Genomic DNA, 17,194 nt, shown 5'->3' with positions numbered 1-17,194 from the left:
TCAAAGATATCTTGTAATAAAATTATGTCGAGTGAGTCCTAACTCAATTGACATTGATATTACTGTTATGCAAAAGGACGTGGGTTCGAGCGCGTTGAAACGTATTGTATTAATCATCCCAATGTTAATCATGAAACAAGAAAAATCTATAAAATAAAATATAAAAAAAAAGGTTTAGTTATGCATTTAATCCCTTTATTATCTTGAAAATTGAGATTTAATCCTTCTATTTTAATTTTTTTTGTTGAAATCAGGGTATCCACTTCTGGTAGCAATAACTAATTCCCTCGTCATAAGTGCTCTCCGAAAAAGTAAACAGCTGGCTACAAAATGTGTTTCATTTCATGAGCAGGATCAAATCAAACCTTTGACCATATGATTAAGGGATGGGGTGAGCAACTACTATGTCACACATTGACATAATTTGGTCACACTTTACCTTTTATAATTTTATTAATAGGTCCAAATTAATAACATTGTTAATTGTTTTTGTTAATGTGATAATATGATTTTTTTTAATATTAAACATTCTATGACGTATAAATCTATTGTTTATTGAACACGGTTTGACTGGATTTCCACGTGACCCTAATTTTGTGACCAAATAAAAGTGTTATTAGTTTAATCTATTAATAACATATTATTAAAAAGCAAACAAATCAAATTATGCCAGGTTGAAATAGACGAATTAAACCATAAATTTTAGCAAAGTAGAGTGACTAAAACCATAATTAGACCGAATAAATCTAATTAGAGTCAATGCATAAGTTTTCTTAAAAGGAAATATATAGCCCAAATGGTATAGATTTTATTCAAAAATAAAAATATATAGGTCAACTGTATTTCCTGAAGTATTGTGTTTTTTTTTTTGGAAATTCTAAAATTTACCCAAAATACAATGTGGTACAATTCTAATAATTTATTGCATCAATATTATTAATGTTTTACATTAATAAAAACATATTATAAGTATTTTTTTAAAAATGTTTAGTTGGCAAACATGTGATTTGTGCAGCTTTTTCCCTACAAAATTCAATCCATAAATTACTTTCCAATTATTAAAAAAAAAAACCAACATTCAATAACCCATCATTATATTCATTACCATATGTGTATATATATATAATAACCCAACATGTGATTTTTTTTACATTTAATGTCAAAGCTAACAGTTGATCTAATAGTAATTTGATGACTAAATTGAAAAAAGTTGAAGTTTAGATACCCAATTTAAAATTTAACATGTGAAATTTAGTCCTTGAATTTTGGTAACCTTTTTCCAACTTAGTCCCTCAGCTTTTTTGTTTATATTAATCTTGAAACTTGACATTTTTTTTTCAAATTTTAATCCGATGACGTGGCTCTCTTATATTTTACCACATCATCACCTAAAATTAATAATTTTTATAAAAAAAAATTTAATTAATCACGTGGCATAATCTCAAAGTGTCATACCATTACATTGACCAAAATTGTGAAAATTTCTAAATTTAGGGACCAAATTAAAAAAATATTGTTGAGTAATTTGTTCGTTGTGTCCCATTAGAGGGGACAACTGAATCCTTATATACATAGCTACTGTTCTTAGAATTGACGCTCTTAACAGACTCTATGCATGCTGGATACGTGTTCTGCTCTAGGCCGCATGCTAGACACTCCTTGGGCTCCTGCGAGCTCCCCTTGCGAACTCCTCTTGTCCTGTGCGAGCTAGGTCTACAAGCTTCCTTGCAAACACCCTTTGCGAGCTTCATTCCATAAGCCTTGCATGTATACGACCAGTAGGCCCTATCTGGGTCGCAGGTAGGCAATCCGAACCTTACCTAGTTTTCGGGTTGCTGAACATAAATGCCTAACAAATATCAAATTCAGAGATCAAATGTTGCCTTATCCCAAAACTAAATAAAAGTTGAAGAAGGGGGACCTTATAGGTAAAAAAGCCATAACCGAAGAATATATTATCATTATTTAGTATTTAACAGTTAGAGAAGTGAAAAAGAAAAAAATAAAATAAAAGACTCGCGTTGATTCATGATGACACAGGCAAGTGAGTGTTTCTTCTTCATGGAGTTTATGTTCGGCTCTATCTTGTTTTCAAGATACCCCCCCCCTCTTTTTAACTCTCTTTGCTTCAACTTTAAAATTCATACATAGGAACATTCTTTCCTTTGTTTCTTTTTAGAATTTGTTGTTTTTCATTTTGATTCTTCCATTGATGAAAGCTGTTTCATTTAGAACTTTTACTTGGTATTGAAACCCTTTTAAGTGGTCTGAATCTGTTGGTGAATTATTGAATGTGCTAAATTGTTGTCGTTTATATGAAGTTTTTCTGAATTTGGGTGCTTTCTTTTTATTGTTGCAGATAAGGTGTTTGAGTGTTGAAAAATATGAATACCAAAGCCAAGAAAGTTCCATTGAAGCATGAAAAAGTAAATTTTCAAGCATTTTAATCCAATGGTTAAACTGGGATTTTTGTGGAATTCCAAATTTTCCAGGAAAATGTGAATTTTCTAGGCTTAAACAAAGCTGACTGTTTGCTTTTTTGTCTCTTTGAAGGAGAAAGCAGATATGCAGGGGACCAAGTCAATGGTTACTACAAAGGCAATGAAAAACAAACGAGCTTCGATCAATGAGAGAAAAATGGCCCTTCAACAAGATGTATATACATTTTCTTATCTCATTTTCTCAGGAAAATTTACAATTAGGACTTGATTGTATTGAAAATTTGAAAGCTATTTCAATCTTTTTTTTTATCAGGTTGATAAATTGAAGAAGAAGCTTAGACAAGAAGAGAATATTCATAGAGCTTTAGAGAGAGCTTTTAATAGACCTTTGGGAGCTTTACCTCGTCTTCCTCCATATCTTCCTCCTTCAGTTAGTAAATTCACCATTGTTGCTTCCTTTAAAAACTTCACATATTGGTGACTGACATTGTTGATTCTGATTTTTGTAGACATTGGAGCTTTTGGCTGAAGTGGCAGTACTCGAAGAAGAGATCGTTCGGCTCGAAGAACAGGTGGTACACTTCCGACAAGACTTATATCAAGAAGCTGTTTATATATCATCGTCGAAAAGGAACATGGAAAGTTCAGTTGATTTGAATGAACCTTGCTTGGATAATCCTAAACATCAGCAACCGAAAACTTTAACTCGATGCACATCGATGGCAAGTTATTCACGATGCTTTTCGGGTTAGTTTTTTGGGGTTTTTTAACTTCTGATGAGTCACGCCAATGCCATTAGCATATTTGATCATCCATTGTTATTTTCCAGATGATAAAAGAGGAAAAGAGAATCAGTCTTGGACTAATTCCACAAAGAGCAATAAGGGACCTCTTTTGAAGAGACCTCTGATCAATTCGAAGTCATCGGAGAAGCGTTTAGATCCTCAAAAGTTGCAGGTACGAAACCAGTTTCTTTTGATTCAAGTTATTGTAATTGCAGCTAGGTGTGGATGACTTGTTTTACACTTCCAGATAGAATGTAGAGTGAGAGACCAAAGCAACGCAGAAACACGAAATATAAGCATCCCCGATGAGAGAATGTCGGGAGACGATGGACCGAATAAAGTTTCGGAGGACCTTATAAGATGTTTATCCAGCATTTTCTTAAGAATGAACTCAATAAAGAAAACTTTTCCTTCATTGTCAATGCTGGGGTCTCAAGAAACCGGATTTCGTGATCCTTACGGTATTTGTTCGGATTATGGAAGGAGAGATATTGGACCATATAAGCATTTAGTTTCGATCAGTGATGACTCGATCAATCTAAATCGAACATCGAATTCTTTATTTCTGTTGCATAGATTGAAGTAAGTCATATGTTGTTACATTTAGTTTCTTTGTTCATTTGATGTTTTTAGAAACAATGTTGATGGTTTTTTGTGTTGTATTTCACAGACTCCTCCTTGCAAGATTGGCCTCATTGGACTTGCAGAACCTTAACCATCAAGAAAAGCTTGCATTTTGGATAAATATTTATAATTCTTGCATGATGAATGTATGTGAACCTTGATCATCATGATGGTACTTTTTATCTTTTAATGCATCTAGTTTATGCTATCATGTGGAATTCACTTATTTCTTGATGTTGATTTCAGGCATTCTTAGAACAAGGAGTACCAGAAAGTCCAGAAATGGTTGTGGAACTGATGAGAAAGGTAAGGATGTCCCAAAACCACATTATTTTGGGGTAAAATTACCATAAAGGCCCCTATACTAGAAATTGAATTGCATTTTGTCCATTCTACTCAAATAATAGGTAAATTAGTCCCTCTACATTAGATAACAGAAAAAAAGTGATTCTTCTGTTAAAAGTTTCATCCATATTTACTACTAAAAACTATTCCCTTCACTATCTGGTTATTCTATCAGTAACGTCAATTTTTAACAGTACAAATTGATAAAAATTTTAACAAAAAAGACCAAATTACTTTTTAATTTAATGTACAGAAACTAATTATCTAGTTTTTCAAAAAAAAAAACAAAATAGAATACTACTTCTCCTAAACAACAATTCAATTGCATGTTTTTATGTAACAGGCAACCATAAATGTTGGGGGACACCTGTTGAATGCAATAACTATAGAACATTTCATTCTCAGATTGCCTTACCACTCAAAATTTGTAAGTGGTACCTCATTCCAATTTGTTTTACAAACTTCAATAATTTTATCTTATTTCAGCTTGATAATTAAGTCTTCCATTATATTTTGTACCTGAACTATGATATAGGCTTTTCCAAAGGGTACCAAAAATGATGAAATGACAGCCAGGAGCATGTTCGGATTGGAATTATCTGAACCATTGGTGACATTTGCACTTGCATGTGGAAGCTGGTCCTCTCCTGCTGTAAGTTCGCCACTTTTGTATTGCAAAACACTTTCAGTGGTCCTTGATACTTTGATAGTTGATTCTATGTATCAACATCACCTAGTTTTAATGCCATTGCCATTGTTTCCTTCTTTCTTTATTTTGACTCCAAAGCACTTTACTGATGATAAAAGTATTATGGAAGCCTTTATATTAAGAGTTGATTACATTTTGCTCCCGCCACTTAAAAAATGGGCAAATTAATCTCAATACATTAGATTAAAGAGCAAACGGATCCTTCCTTTAAAAATTTTCATTTATAAGTTAGAATGAGATACGCGTGAGACACCACGTGTAATTGTGTGGTTATTCTATTAATCATGTCATTTTTTAACAGTAAAATGGATAAAATTTTTAATAGAAAGGATTAGTTTATTCTTTGATCTAACGTACAATGATTTATTTGCCCATCCCTAAGTAGAGGGTGCAAAATGCATTTCGTCTCCTAATAAAGGCCTCCATGATACTTTTACCATCTTTTAGTTGTGACATAATACCAATTTTTTCAATTCCATTGCATGAAGGTTCGAGTTTATACCTCTTCTCAAGTTGAAAACGAGTTGGAAGTGGCCAAGAGAGAGTACTTGCAGGCTGCAGTTGGGATTTCATCAACAAAGTTTGCAATCCCAAAGCTATTAGATTGGTACTTGCTTGACTTTGCTAAGGACTTAGATTCATTGCTTGATTGGATTTGCCTTCAATTACCCAATGAACTAGGAAAAGAAGCAATTAAATATCTAGAAAGAGCTCAAGGAGAGTCTCTTGTAAAGTTTGTTCAAATTATACCTTATGAGTTCAACTTTAGGTACCTTTTATGCACATAAAATATATCATTTTGGCATTCACTTGGAACTTGTTGAAGGGTATCACCTCTTGTACAGTCTTAGATCAAATACCAAGTAGAGAGTAATTGGAAAGTAGTTGTGAAAAGAATTTTCATCAGCGTTTTCTACATGTAATTAATAAATACTTCTATCCATGGATAATTATCTGGCACACGTGCGCGCATATATATATGTATATATATATATATATTCAAGTTTTAAGTTGTATTCATTGAAAATGAGTTAAACTATCAAAGAAAAGTAGGTGTAAGCATTATCAGCATCATTAATTGTCTAGAATGTTTAGGGCTATCGAGCATTTATGTCTCTTTTGAAAGAAGAAACTGAACTGGAATTCTAGCATACATTAATGGCGAATGTATCCTAAGAGGTCCCTGTATTATAAGAACTTGATTAAAAAAATCAAGTAAGATCAAATTGACATTTACAATAAAAAGAATCAATTTAGTCTTTTTATACAGTAAATGTTATTGAAATTTGAACTTATTTGATTTTTTCAATAATATAGAGACTAATCTAATCTAGTCCATAAAATGCAGGGACCTTCCAGATACTCTAACCCATTATTAAGCCTTTGCATTCAAGGAAAGCTACTGATACCCGATGCAGGTTAACCTTGTTGATATCCAAAAGCTATCCCTTATGGTCCATAAGAAGCAGGCAACCTAAAAAACCTTTTCTAGGCTAGACCATTATGATCTGTTTGGACAACCATTGAAGGTCAATACCAATTGAAGCTGATAATGACTTCCTTTATTTGGCAAAAGAGCAAATACCATATAGAAACTAATAGTAAAAGGGCTCAACAATTCACGTTTGATACATTAATTCATATTTGTAGCTTACATAAGGAGTAAAAGTAACATGGAAGCCTTTATACTAAAAATCAGATTGTATTTTGTCCTTTCTACTAAAAAAATGAGCAATTTAATCTCTAACATTAAATCAAAAAGCAAATCAATCCATTATGTTAAAATTTTTATTCATTTGTACTGTTAAAAACTGACACAACTAGAAGAATAACAAGATAATGACACGTAAAATACCACGTATACCTCTTGATGTATAGGGACAAGTTTTTAACAATAAAAATAAATAAAAATTTTAATAAAAAGACCAATTTGCTCTTAATACAAGGGCTTCCATAATACTTTTACCTTAGGCATTTTGGTGGGAATATGACAAAGCTAGCTTAGAGCTTTAATTATCATGGTTCAATAAAGTAGTGCTGTCCCAACTATTATGAGGCTGATCGGATCAAAGTGGGGCAAAGAACATTCAAGCTTTTGCAAAGTAGGCATATAACTAAAGCTATTAAAGCAATGCAGCCTTTAGTTTTCTCATGGTGGTTCTGGTACCTTTAATACTTTATCCATTCACCCATGTTACCTTCTGCTATGCTGTGACGAAAACGAAAATGTACTTAAAAGCCATTGCCATGAGGACCACTGTGGTGGCCCTAAATAATAAATGATCGTTTTGAGAACTTAGATATATGAAAATGACCCTTCTTATTCATAGAAAAACGTTACGGTTATCAGGCTACTTTTTCGGGTTTACAGTGATGAAAAGTGTTTTAAGTGTTCTAAGTGCAGACTCTAGTAATCGAGCTACCTGAAAACTATAAAACAGTAATACGTTACAAGTAATTCGTATGTAAGTGAACTCCATGAACTAAAAGACTTATCTTGGTGCTCAGTCGAAGTTGTCTACTTTGATCGGTGTAATGGGATCGGCAACATTGAAGCGTCCAATCAACCGTGCAAAAAACACCATTTGTTGTTCTATCGTGAATTTAATGTTCTCAGCCTATTTAAGTACGGTATCACAAGGATCAATCATATTTCGGTATGATGAAAATTCAAAGTATATATTTAAGAGTGGGATGTATATATACCTTGCGGAAACCATGCTGTTCGCCTTCATACTCGACAAGAGCAACAGGCAAACCCTTTTCCTTCAATGCCTTGTAGATTTTACGAGCTTGATCCGGGGGTACAACCTGTGACACGTAAAGGTTATTCAAAATACTGAAGTCTGCTTGAATTGCAATAACAATTTTTGAAGACAAATTTCAAGTGACGAAGGGGTAAAAATACCATGGAGGCTCCCGACTAAGAGTCAGATGGCATTTTGCCCCCTCTACTCAAAAAATGGAAAAATAGTCCTTGTATATTAGATCAATGAGTAAACTGGTCCTTTCTACTAAAAATTTCATCCATTTGTACAATTAAAAACTGGCGTATGACAGAATAACCAGACAATGACCAGTTTTTAATAGTAGAAATGGATGAAATTTTATCGAAAGGGTCAGTTTTCTCTTTGATCTTACATAGAGAGACTAATTTGACTATTTTTTGAATAGAGGGCAAAATGCAATCCGATTTCTAGTATAGAGGCCTCCATGGTACTTCTACAAACTCAAGTCTTAACTAATAACCCCTTGATCTTCACTATTATGTACCAAAAAAGAGTTTTAGAAGAAAATTTATGTACCTTGTCTTCGAGTCCCTGAAAGAGAATTATGGGACAAGAAAATTTATCTACAAAATTGATGGGTGATCGATCGAAGAAAGCCTTATCATCTCCTGCAAATGGCAAGGGATATGATAAACAACTAAAAGGATAAGAATTTAAAATCAAACTAGTGATTGGTTGACTTTTTTCTACTTACCAACGAGTTTATCAAGATAATGGGATTCGAATTTATGTGTCTCGGCCTTCAACAAGTTTAAGTCAGCTACCTGCTCAAAAAAGATTTATACCATATAAAACTGTCGGTTTTCAGTTTCGTGCTTCTAAGATTCAAGATATATGCATACAGCGCCAAAATACAAAAGAGGAGGATATTTCGGTGGACTCGTAATTGAAAAAAATGAGAAATAAATTACCCCATAGAGGGAAGCTCCAGCCTTGAATGTATCTCTAAAAGCAAGAGCTGCTAAGGTTGTGTACCCACCGGCAGAGCCTCCTGTTATACAAAGTCGTTCCTTATCTGCCTTCCCGTTCTCCAACTAGAGAAAAGAAACATGCATTATCATGACAGAGCAGTATTGTCTACGATACATCTCCATTCATTAGAATTTTGGCAATAATTGAACAAATTACCAAAAATTTAGCACAGCTACAACAGTCATCAACATCAACAATTCCCCAACGGTCCAAAAGTCGTTCACGAAATTCTCTTCCGTAACCTACAAAATTGTGTCGTGTAGTCCAAACAAATCACCATACTTAATCAGATATAAACCAAAAATGAACGTGTCTGCATGTTAGGCAAGGAGAACAAACCTGTGCTTCCACCATAGTTAACATCCACAAATGCCCAACCTCGGCTAGTCCAGTACTGGATGCTTAGATTCAAAATTCCACGAGTTTCAGCAGTAGGTCCTCCTGCCATATATTTCATAACATATACATCACAATGAAATCAAATATGGAAAGAATTTAAGTAAAAGTATCATAGAGGCCCCTGTACTAGGAGTCAGATTGCATTTTGCCTATTCTACTCAAAAAATGGGCAAATTAGTCCCTGTACATTAGATCAAATTGCAAATTAGTCCTTTCTCTTAAAATTTTCATCTATTTATACTATTAAAAACTATTGTGCCTGGCGGAAAAACCAAATAGTGACACATGAAGTGCCACATGTACATTATACTAACATACAAAGATCAATTTTTAACATTAAAAATGGATGGAATTTTTAAAAGGATGACCAATTTGCTCTTTGATCTAACGTACAAAAACTAATTTGCCCATTTTTTTGTAGAGTGAGTAAAATGCAATCTGACTCCTTTTACAAGGTCTTTTGTGGCACTTTTACCAAGGAATTTGCCAATGCACGGGGGACAACACTCATTAAGTGAAGGGGCATTTTAACCAGCTTTCAAGATAAGCAAATATCATACCGTGACTTTTCAACAGCAATGGTGGCTTTTCTTCCTGGCTAGCTTGATAAAGCGGATTAGTTGGCGGATAATAGTAAGCATAGGCATTTTGACCAGGAACCACTGTCGGAAATTCAATTAACTCCGGTTGACTGAAGTAAGACTCGTACTTTAAACAATCTGACGAAGACGACCAACAAATCTTGAAATCAACTACTTTACGACCATCTAGAGTCACCTTCAACGACAACAAAAGAATGTTAAGACCGTAATCGTAAGATCTCTACATGTAGAAGAAGAGGGCAACCTTACCTTAGCCACTGATGAAGGATGAACCGCAGAGGCTCCCTCGACATACAGATAATCATTCCATGAAGCCTGTAAATGAAAAAGCATATCTTTAAAAGAATGTCATTATAATTTCCTACCTACAAATAAATTTGGGTTTTGAAAGTACAATATTGTCTATATCCGTGAAAGGAATATCGAGCAGTGAAAATGAACCCTGAACATCATCCAAAATTCCAAGATACGACTTCCCATTCTGCCTGCGTTCAGACATTCAAGGTATCAATCAACAAAAAACTAGAAACATGTTCTTTTTTCTCTTTCCAACAAAGATCTTATTTGTATATCAAAGTATGTCGGATAGTAATTTTCTTGGAATTACCTATAAGTGCAAGCAATTAAGGTTTTTCCAGCCTCGTTCTTGACGAACTCGTAAGAATTCATCCCAAAAATCCATAATGGTCTTGCAAACTCAGCATTCAAAGGATAAAGTGGAAGCACCTCGTTCTTAGATTCAACCTGTTCCAATAGATGATAAAAGGCGATTAATTTTGATAGACACTCTTAAGGTCAGATAAATGCACAAACAAGGACTATAATGCAGAAAACCTCGACAAACCACCTTGGAGGGAGAAAAGAGAATGGGAAAAAATGGCATAATATCAAATCTAGCCCTTAATGCTTATATCTTTTTGTCAATTTGGCATTTTTTCTTTTTTCTTTTTTTGTGTATGTTAAATTAGGCCCTCAACCTTTTAAAAATAATAAAATTTGACCATCAACCTTTTGAAAAAGAGTCGAATTGATTTTTTTTAATGGCAATACTGACTAAAATGTTAAATTTTTACACATAGCAGTCTGTGTGGCAATCTACGTGTACTTCATGTTAATATTTTTGAATTTTTAAGAACTTTTCATAATTCTTTTTCAATTTGATTTATTTTTTATGTTTATAATTTTAAAATTATTTGTTGACAGTGACATATAAGACAAATAGTGCCATGTCAGCACGAATTGCAAGTATATTGCCACACGAGTTGTCATGCCAAATTCATTAAAAAATTGATGTTTTAGTCAATATTTCTGTTAAAGAAAAGCAATTTGACATTTTCTTAAAAGGTTAATAATCAAATTTAGCTCAGAAAAAAAGGAATAAGGGTCAAATTAGTAGAAAATGAAAATTTTTAAAGCTAAATTTATCATTATGCCAAAAAAACTAATGAAACTCATCTTATAATACTAATTAGAACTATTACAAGCAATCAACAAAAAGGAACTTACCCATTTATAGAGATTCCAAAATCCATTTTTTCTATCTGTAATGAAAAATAGTTCTCCTGCACAAATTCAAAAATATTTTAATATTTCACTGATAAATTATTAAACAACTGATACATGAACAGTCACTTACCTATAAGATAAGAAAATATCAAAAAGAGAGAAGAACATCGAATTAATTGGCTTAAACCAGGCAGAAATGACCGAATTTGGGGGGCGGGGGGAGGACGGACTTTCCCCAATAACACAGATGTTAAAGAACATACCATTTCATTCATGAAAACTCCAAAATATTTATGTAAGTATCATGAAAGCCTATATTTCATATTTAGAATTGTTCACAAAATAAGAAAATTATTACAGAATACCTGTAGGGGACCACTTCGGCTCAGTAGGAGACTCCACGATTTTAGGATCATAACCAGCTACACAAACACGTTTGTGTATGTCTCTGCATGACATAACAATCCATAGTTATCAATATATTTATAGTACCAAAGATGAACAGATTCAACAATCAATAACATGATAAAAGTACCATGGAGGCCCTTGTAGTAGGAGTCAGATTGCATTTTGCTCCCTTTAATAAAAGAAGGGACAAAGAGCAAATTGATCCTATTAAAAATTTCATCCATTTTTACTGTTAAAAAATTGATTTTTGTACCTAGCATGACGTATACATGGCGTCACTATCAGTTTTTAACGGTACAAATAAATGAAATTTTTAACAAATGTACAAGGATTAATTTTCCCCCCTTTTTTAGTAGTAGAGGGAGGCAAAATACAATCTGACTCCTACTACAGAGGCCTCTATGGTACTTTTACCTCTATAACAACTAAGCTTTCAATTTAAACAAGGAATGTTATACGAAACAAAATGAATTCCAAAGACGAGCTATGTGACCACTGAAAGAATTCAACTCACCCATTCTCGGAAATATAGCCAACCCAGAGCTCCGATTTATCCCATGGCATGTTAGGATGACTCCATTCAATCCATGCCATCCTTTCACCTTTCGAGTCCACTCGAGGGAAAGCATAGAAATCATTGCCACTCACTAATACATTTGGTTCTGAAAGTTAACAAAAGGAAATAAAATTCATCTCTTGTAAACATACGAAACAACAAACAATAACAGATAAAGCTAACATCATATGCAACATAATTTACAAAGAAGATAAGTTGCATTTCTAGAGAAATTAAGTACCTTGGATAGTCCCGTCAAGCGGCACCGCTACAATTGTTGTGGTTGAATTTGTACTACTTACACGGCGATCTGTGATAGATAAGATTCAATTAATAAAAAGGGACAATTCAAAAACCCATTAACTCTAGAGAAAAGGAACATACAACACAAAGTGACTAACCTTCCATTACGGTGATATAACGATTAAACCTTGAATCAAAAACCCCATCGGCATAACTTATAACTGGTCCTCCATAATCTGGAGTGATTGGAACTGGACAAGAACCTGCTCTGCCATCCATTGGAATCAGTTAATTAAAGCCAATAAAAGAGCTTAACTTTTAGGATAAACTACCAGATAGTCACCCAGTTCGAGGGTGTTACTATTTTGGTCACCGATTTTGATTGGTATAATAACAAATTTAGACCCTAACATTTTCAATTTGGTCCTAATTCTAAAAATTCAACAAATTCAACACTCTAAACTTACAAATTCCATCAATTTAATCCTAATCCTAACTTTTTAAGGTGAAAACACAGTAAAAGTATGAACCTTTGGAACTGGTTGATTGCTTATACAATCTCTGATCTTTATAATTTGAGAAAATCACCGTATCCCCAGAAATCCTAAACGCTCCTCCTCCATACTCTTGAGCCAACGTCCGTACAGCAAACTCCGGTGGTGTAATATCAATCGGTTCATCTCCAGCTTCCTTAACAAGAACCACCCGTCTTTTCCAAAAAAAAAAGAAAAAAAAAGAAGGCAAAACTCATAATCGATATCAAAATAGATATTATATAAGCGATTCAAAAACATTGAAATTACCCAGATTCAGAAGGTCGTGACTCAAGCCAAAAGAGGTGACCCTGAGGGTCAACGGCGGTGCCACCGAGCCGTTTAGATGAACCCGAAACGACGTCGGCTGTGATGGGTGATTTCCATGAACCGTACGGTGCTGTTACTTTGCTGTTTTGAGAAGAAGACATTGTTTTGAAACTGCGGGGTGGATTATTTTTTTGAGTAGCGGTGGTGAAGATGATTCTTTTAGTGAAATAGCGAGAAATTATGAGAACGGTGGTGAATGGTGGTGGTGAATTAATGGTGGAAGTGGCTAAGCGAGTGAGGCTCGAAATAGCCATCGAAGAATTTGATAGTGGATCAGGTGTAAACAGGTGTATTTTAGGTAGGATTGAGTTCTTGTCATCGTGGAATCATCCAGACCGTTGGATTTTCGGAAGTCAATGGCTTTTGATGTGTATATCTATAATATTTTAAATATATCAACAAAATTATGAAATACAAATATTAATATTAAAATAAATAAAATTATAAACAAGATTTTACAAATTTAATATTTAATTATATTTAAATATTTTATTTATATTCGTTATAATTAACCTAAAATAATATTTTTTATTTAAATTATCGAATATAATTAAAACATTTTAATTTATCAGTTCAAATATTATAATAAAAAATTTTCAAATCAGCATTTTTAACATATTCAACCTATAATATAATTTTACTTTATATAATTAATACAATGTAATATTATTCAAATTAATAACTAATTAATATTAATAATTTAATATTAATTAATTATTCAGATACTTAAAATTTTATTCAATAATAACTTTATTTTACATTAATAAAATTAGCACAACCTTTTTTTAAAATAAAATTAGTACAACTTCATCAAAATTTTTAATTAGTAATTGTAATTATAATTATAGTTAAATTTTTCGGTATATTTTATGCTTAGATTCTATTCAAGTAATAACTCTATTTTAAAATCAAAATAATATTTTTATTTAATAATTTTAAATTAAATTATAATTATTTTTAAATATATAATTCTCACAACTCCAACTATTAATAAATTATAATTAGTTTTTAACTTTTTTATTTTTAAATGTGAATTTAGTAATATGATGAAAAATAAAAAGTTTTCTCATTAGTTCAAAAATTATTTTTAGATTCGTGCTTATATATATTAATGATATGTATGATGTATATAATATGAGTAATTTAAATAAAATGGTCCAAACCCGTTTTCAAGATTAAGTCTCAACGACTCTTGAAATAGGCACCATTGATTCGAGATTAAGTCTCGATGACTCTTAAAGAAAATTACATCCTTCCAAGATCAAGTCAGACAACCCTTGAATCGAAGTTCAAACTAAAGAGAATAATCAAATGAATTTTCTTTGTAAAAAAAATCCACAAATTGTAACTCTTTATAAATTTACCAATGAATTTGATTCCAAATTTTTAAGACTTTTCACTCAAAATACGTGCATACATATAATATTATATATTATTATAGATTTAATTTTTATGTATTATAAATTATATAATACTTTTACTTAATAAATTCTAAAGATTCATTTTTTAAAACGAATTATTTCTTATAAAATATTTATTTTGACACTTTAAAATGGTTAAATAAAACCCTTTTAATTAAGTTTAAATCATCATAATTTACCTCGATTTTCTCTACCTGCCCAGCTGGAAATATCATAGGCCCACTAAAACTCCAAAAAAATCCTAAATGTCTGTGGGTCTGACACGTGTCCGGTAGAGATGCAATCATGATATCAATCCCCGGTTAACATTGCTAGACTCCAATTTATTATTATCCTTTTTTTCGCTACAGCGTGCATCATACTCCCTAATTAAGCCACCCCCTTGGCCCTTTAAATTTAGCGGTACACCAATTTTATTAAAAAAATATTGAAAATACTGATTTAATTGATTTATATTAATTTTTGATTTAATTGGTTTAAAGTCTTTTTCTGGATTGATACCTTGATAAACTCTCATTTCATTTCATTTGACCGGTCTATCCGGTCCAATTCAAACATTCTTGATAGACCTTTTTTAGTGCAATTGGATAAATACGGATAATCAATTAACCAATAAGTGTTGAGTACAACATTAAAACATATTACATTTTCAGAAAGAGAGCTCAAGTTGAAATCTCGTAAAAAAATATTATTGACAACAATAGCCACAAATCCTAAAAGGATTAGTCTTCATAAATTATAAAATAAACATAAAAAAATCCAATTAATAGTTACACATTTTTGTTTGCTCAATTGTTCATTTTGTAAATTTTTTAAAATTATGTCATTAATTATTGTAAGAATTATTCATTACAATTATTGAATTAAATAATTAATTCAGTAAATTAACTCACCTCACTTAATTTACATAAAGGAGACTCGAACTTGAATGTTGAAGTTTTCGAAGTACTTAATAGTAAAACATTGTGATTATTCTCTTTTGTTATGCATATATAGCATATAATATATAATTTTGGAAAGGTCTAATTATTCTTTTAGCCCCTATTCTATTATGAAACTTGATATTTAATCTCTTTACTAAAATTTGACATATATAATTTAGTTCTATATTTTTATAATGTTATTAATAGGTCCAATTAATAATATCATTGGTTATTTTTGTTAAACTGATGATGTGAAATATTTATCAAAACAACTTTTAGCCTTAAATAGACTTATAAATATATATTAGTTGAACATGATTGATTAAATTTTCACGTGACTCTAAGTAGATGTCAAATTAATGTAGGTGATTAAGCCCTAAATTTCAGTGTAGTGGAGGGACTAAAATCATAAATAAATATTCTAAATTTGATGGCAATGACGAAGGGAGTAAGACACGCGCTCCGTAGTGGAGAGTGAAACGAGAGAGTTGTTGGATAAAAAAAATAGACCAAAAAGTCAAAGGGATTCAACACAAATCATGTGAGATTCTTACAGGCTGGAAGCGGGGCCCGTCCTATGTGGAGACCTGTCCCTTTTTAGTATTCAACAGTGTTCCCTTCCTTTTGTATTTTTTAAAAAAATATAATAATTGATTTTTTTTATTGTTATATAAGGGCAATTTATCAATAAAAGCGTTTTTTTTCAAAAATTACCGAAATATGCCCATTTTTTAATTATTTATCGAAATGGTCCTTTTTTCGGGAAATCGCGTCCACGTCAGCGCGATATCAGGGTACGCATCAGGAAATCGCGTCCACGTCAGCATCTCGCGCTGACGTGGCCGTGATTTCGGCCCGTGCGTGAACAGTACCCAACGGTCAAAAAAATAAAATACCGGGCCCATTTCGATAAATTTTAAAAATATAGGGCTTTTTTGGTATTTTGAAAAAATAAATTTTGAATCTTTTTGTACTTGTATTTATTTTTTTAATCAATTAATTCTTCAATATTACATCAATAGCAACAAGTACAAAAAAGATTCAAAATTGTTACCAACAAGATTTGAACCTAAGTACTAAGGGAAAAGAGCAAGCATCTTAACCAACTAAGCTAAACTAATTAATTAACATATTATAGAAATATTGTTATTATCTTAATTATATTACTTACGTTCTAACGATTTATTGGACCTATTCCATACACGTGTCAAATCAGAAAAAAATAATACAACAATTCTGTAAAAAAATCCGGTGTTTACTTCAAATAAATAAGGAAAATAATGATTTGAATGTTCAAAATTCAATTTTAAACCGAAAAAATCAAAATTCAGGGGCAAAAAATGATCTTTTTCGACAAAAATTGCGGCAAACCGCCTTTGGTTGTTTGTCAACGCGTAGATCTCGAAAAGTTATTCGAAATAAAAAAAATCGTCTCAATCGGACAACCGAGCCAAAAGTTATGGCCTTTTAAAGTTTTCCAAGCTAAAAAACATAAATTGTTCATCCACGTCAGCAAATCGCGTCCTCGTAGGCGCTATTTGTGTCCACGTAAGGAAAGCGCGCTGACGTGGACGCAATGTTCTGACACGTCCCCTGACATCGTGCTGG

General features: G+C 32.3%; 2 protein-coding genes across 6 annotated transcripts; one reads left to right on the top strand and one right to left on the bottom strand.

The window, feature by feature from the left end:
• Positions 1–1,968: 1,968 nt before the first annotated feature.
• Positions 1,969–5,864, top strand: LOC107935596 (uncharacterized). 5 transcript variants are annotated; one of them, XM_016868221.2, is made up of 12 exons: positions 1,969–2,040; positions 2,360–2,426; positions 2,554–2,655; positions 2,755–2,871; positions 2,951–3,188; positions 3,271–3,398; positions 3,474–3,808; positions 3,897–3,996; positions 4,097–4,156; positions 4,539–4,622; positions 4,731–4,847; positions 5,393–5,864. In XM_016868221.2, exons 2-12 carry the CDS (start codon positions 2,385–2,387, stop codon positions 5,690–5,692), a joined length of 1,623 nt encoding a protein of 540 aa, XP_016723710.1. In that variant the 5' UTR covers positions 1,969–2,040; positions 2,360–2,384; the 3' UTR covers positions 5,693–5,864. The 5 variants fall into 5 exon arrangements, with proteins under 5 accessions (XP_016723710.1, XP_016723709.1, XP_016723707.1 ...); XM_016868220.2 differs by having other exon boundaries at positions 1,980–2,044; XM_016868218.2 differs by having other exon boundaries at positions 2,033–2,244.
• A 1,343-nt stretch (positions 5,865–7,207) lies between these two features.
• On the bottom strand, positions 7,208–13,511 carry LOC107935595 (uncharacterized). The gene is made up of 18 exons (XM_016868217.2): positions 13,183–13,511; positions 12,910–13,088; positions 12,538–12,642; positions 12,378–12,446; positions 12,095–12,242; positions 11,538–11,620; positions 11,173–11,228; positions 10,274–10,410; positions 10,061–10,151; positions 9,916–9,981; positions 9,625–9,841; positions 9,005–9,106; positions 8,822–8,907; positions 8,605–8,727; positions 8,388–8,457; positions 8,210–8,301; positions 7,611–7,715; positions 7,208–7,522 (listed from the first exon to the last, which is right to left on the bottom strand). Exons 1-18 carry the CDS (start codon positions 13,494–13,496, stop codon positions 7,409–7,411), a joined length of 2,157 nt encoding a protein of 718 aa, XP_016723706.1. The 5' UTR covers positions 13,497–13,511; the 3' UTR covers positions 7,208–7,408.
• Positions 13,512–17,194: the final 3,683 nt, after the last annotated feature.

Source organism: Gossypium hirsutum, chromosome D06, assembly GCF_007990345.1.
Source record: "Gossypium hirsutum isolate 1008001.06 chromosome D06, Gossypium_hirsutum_v2.1, whole genome shotgun sequence".
In the NCBI taxonomy this organism is placed as follows: Eukaryota; Viridiplantae; Streptophyta; class Magnoliopsida; order Malvales; family Malvaceae; genus Gossypium; species Gossypium hirsutum.
Note: the sequence above shows the minus strand (reverse complement) of the source record. Positions and strands in the feature narration are given on the sequence as shown.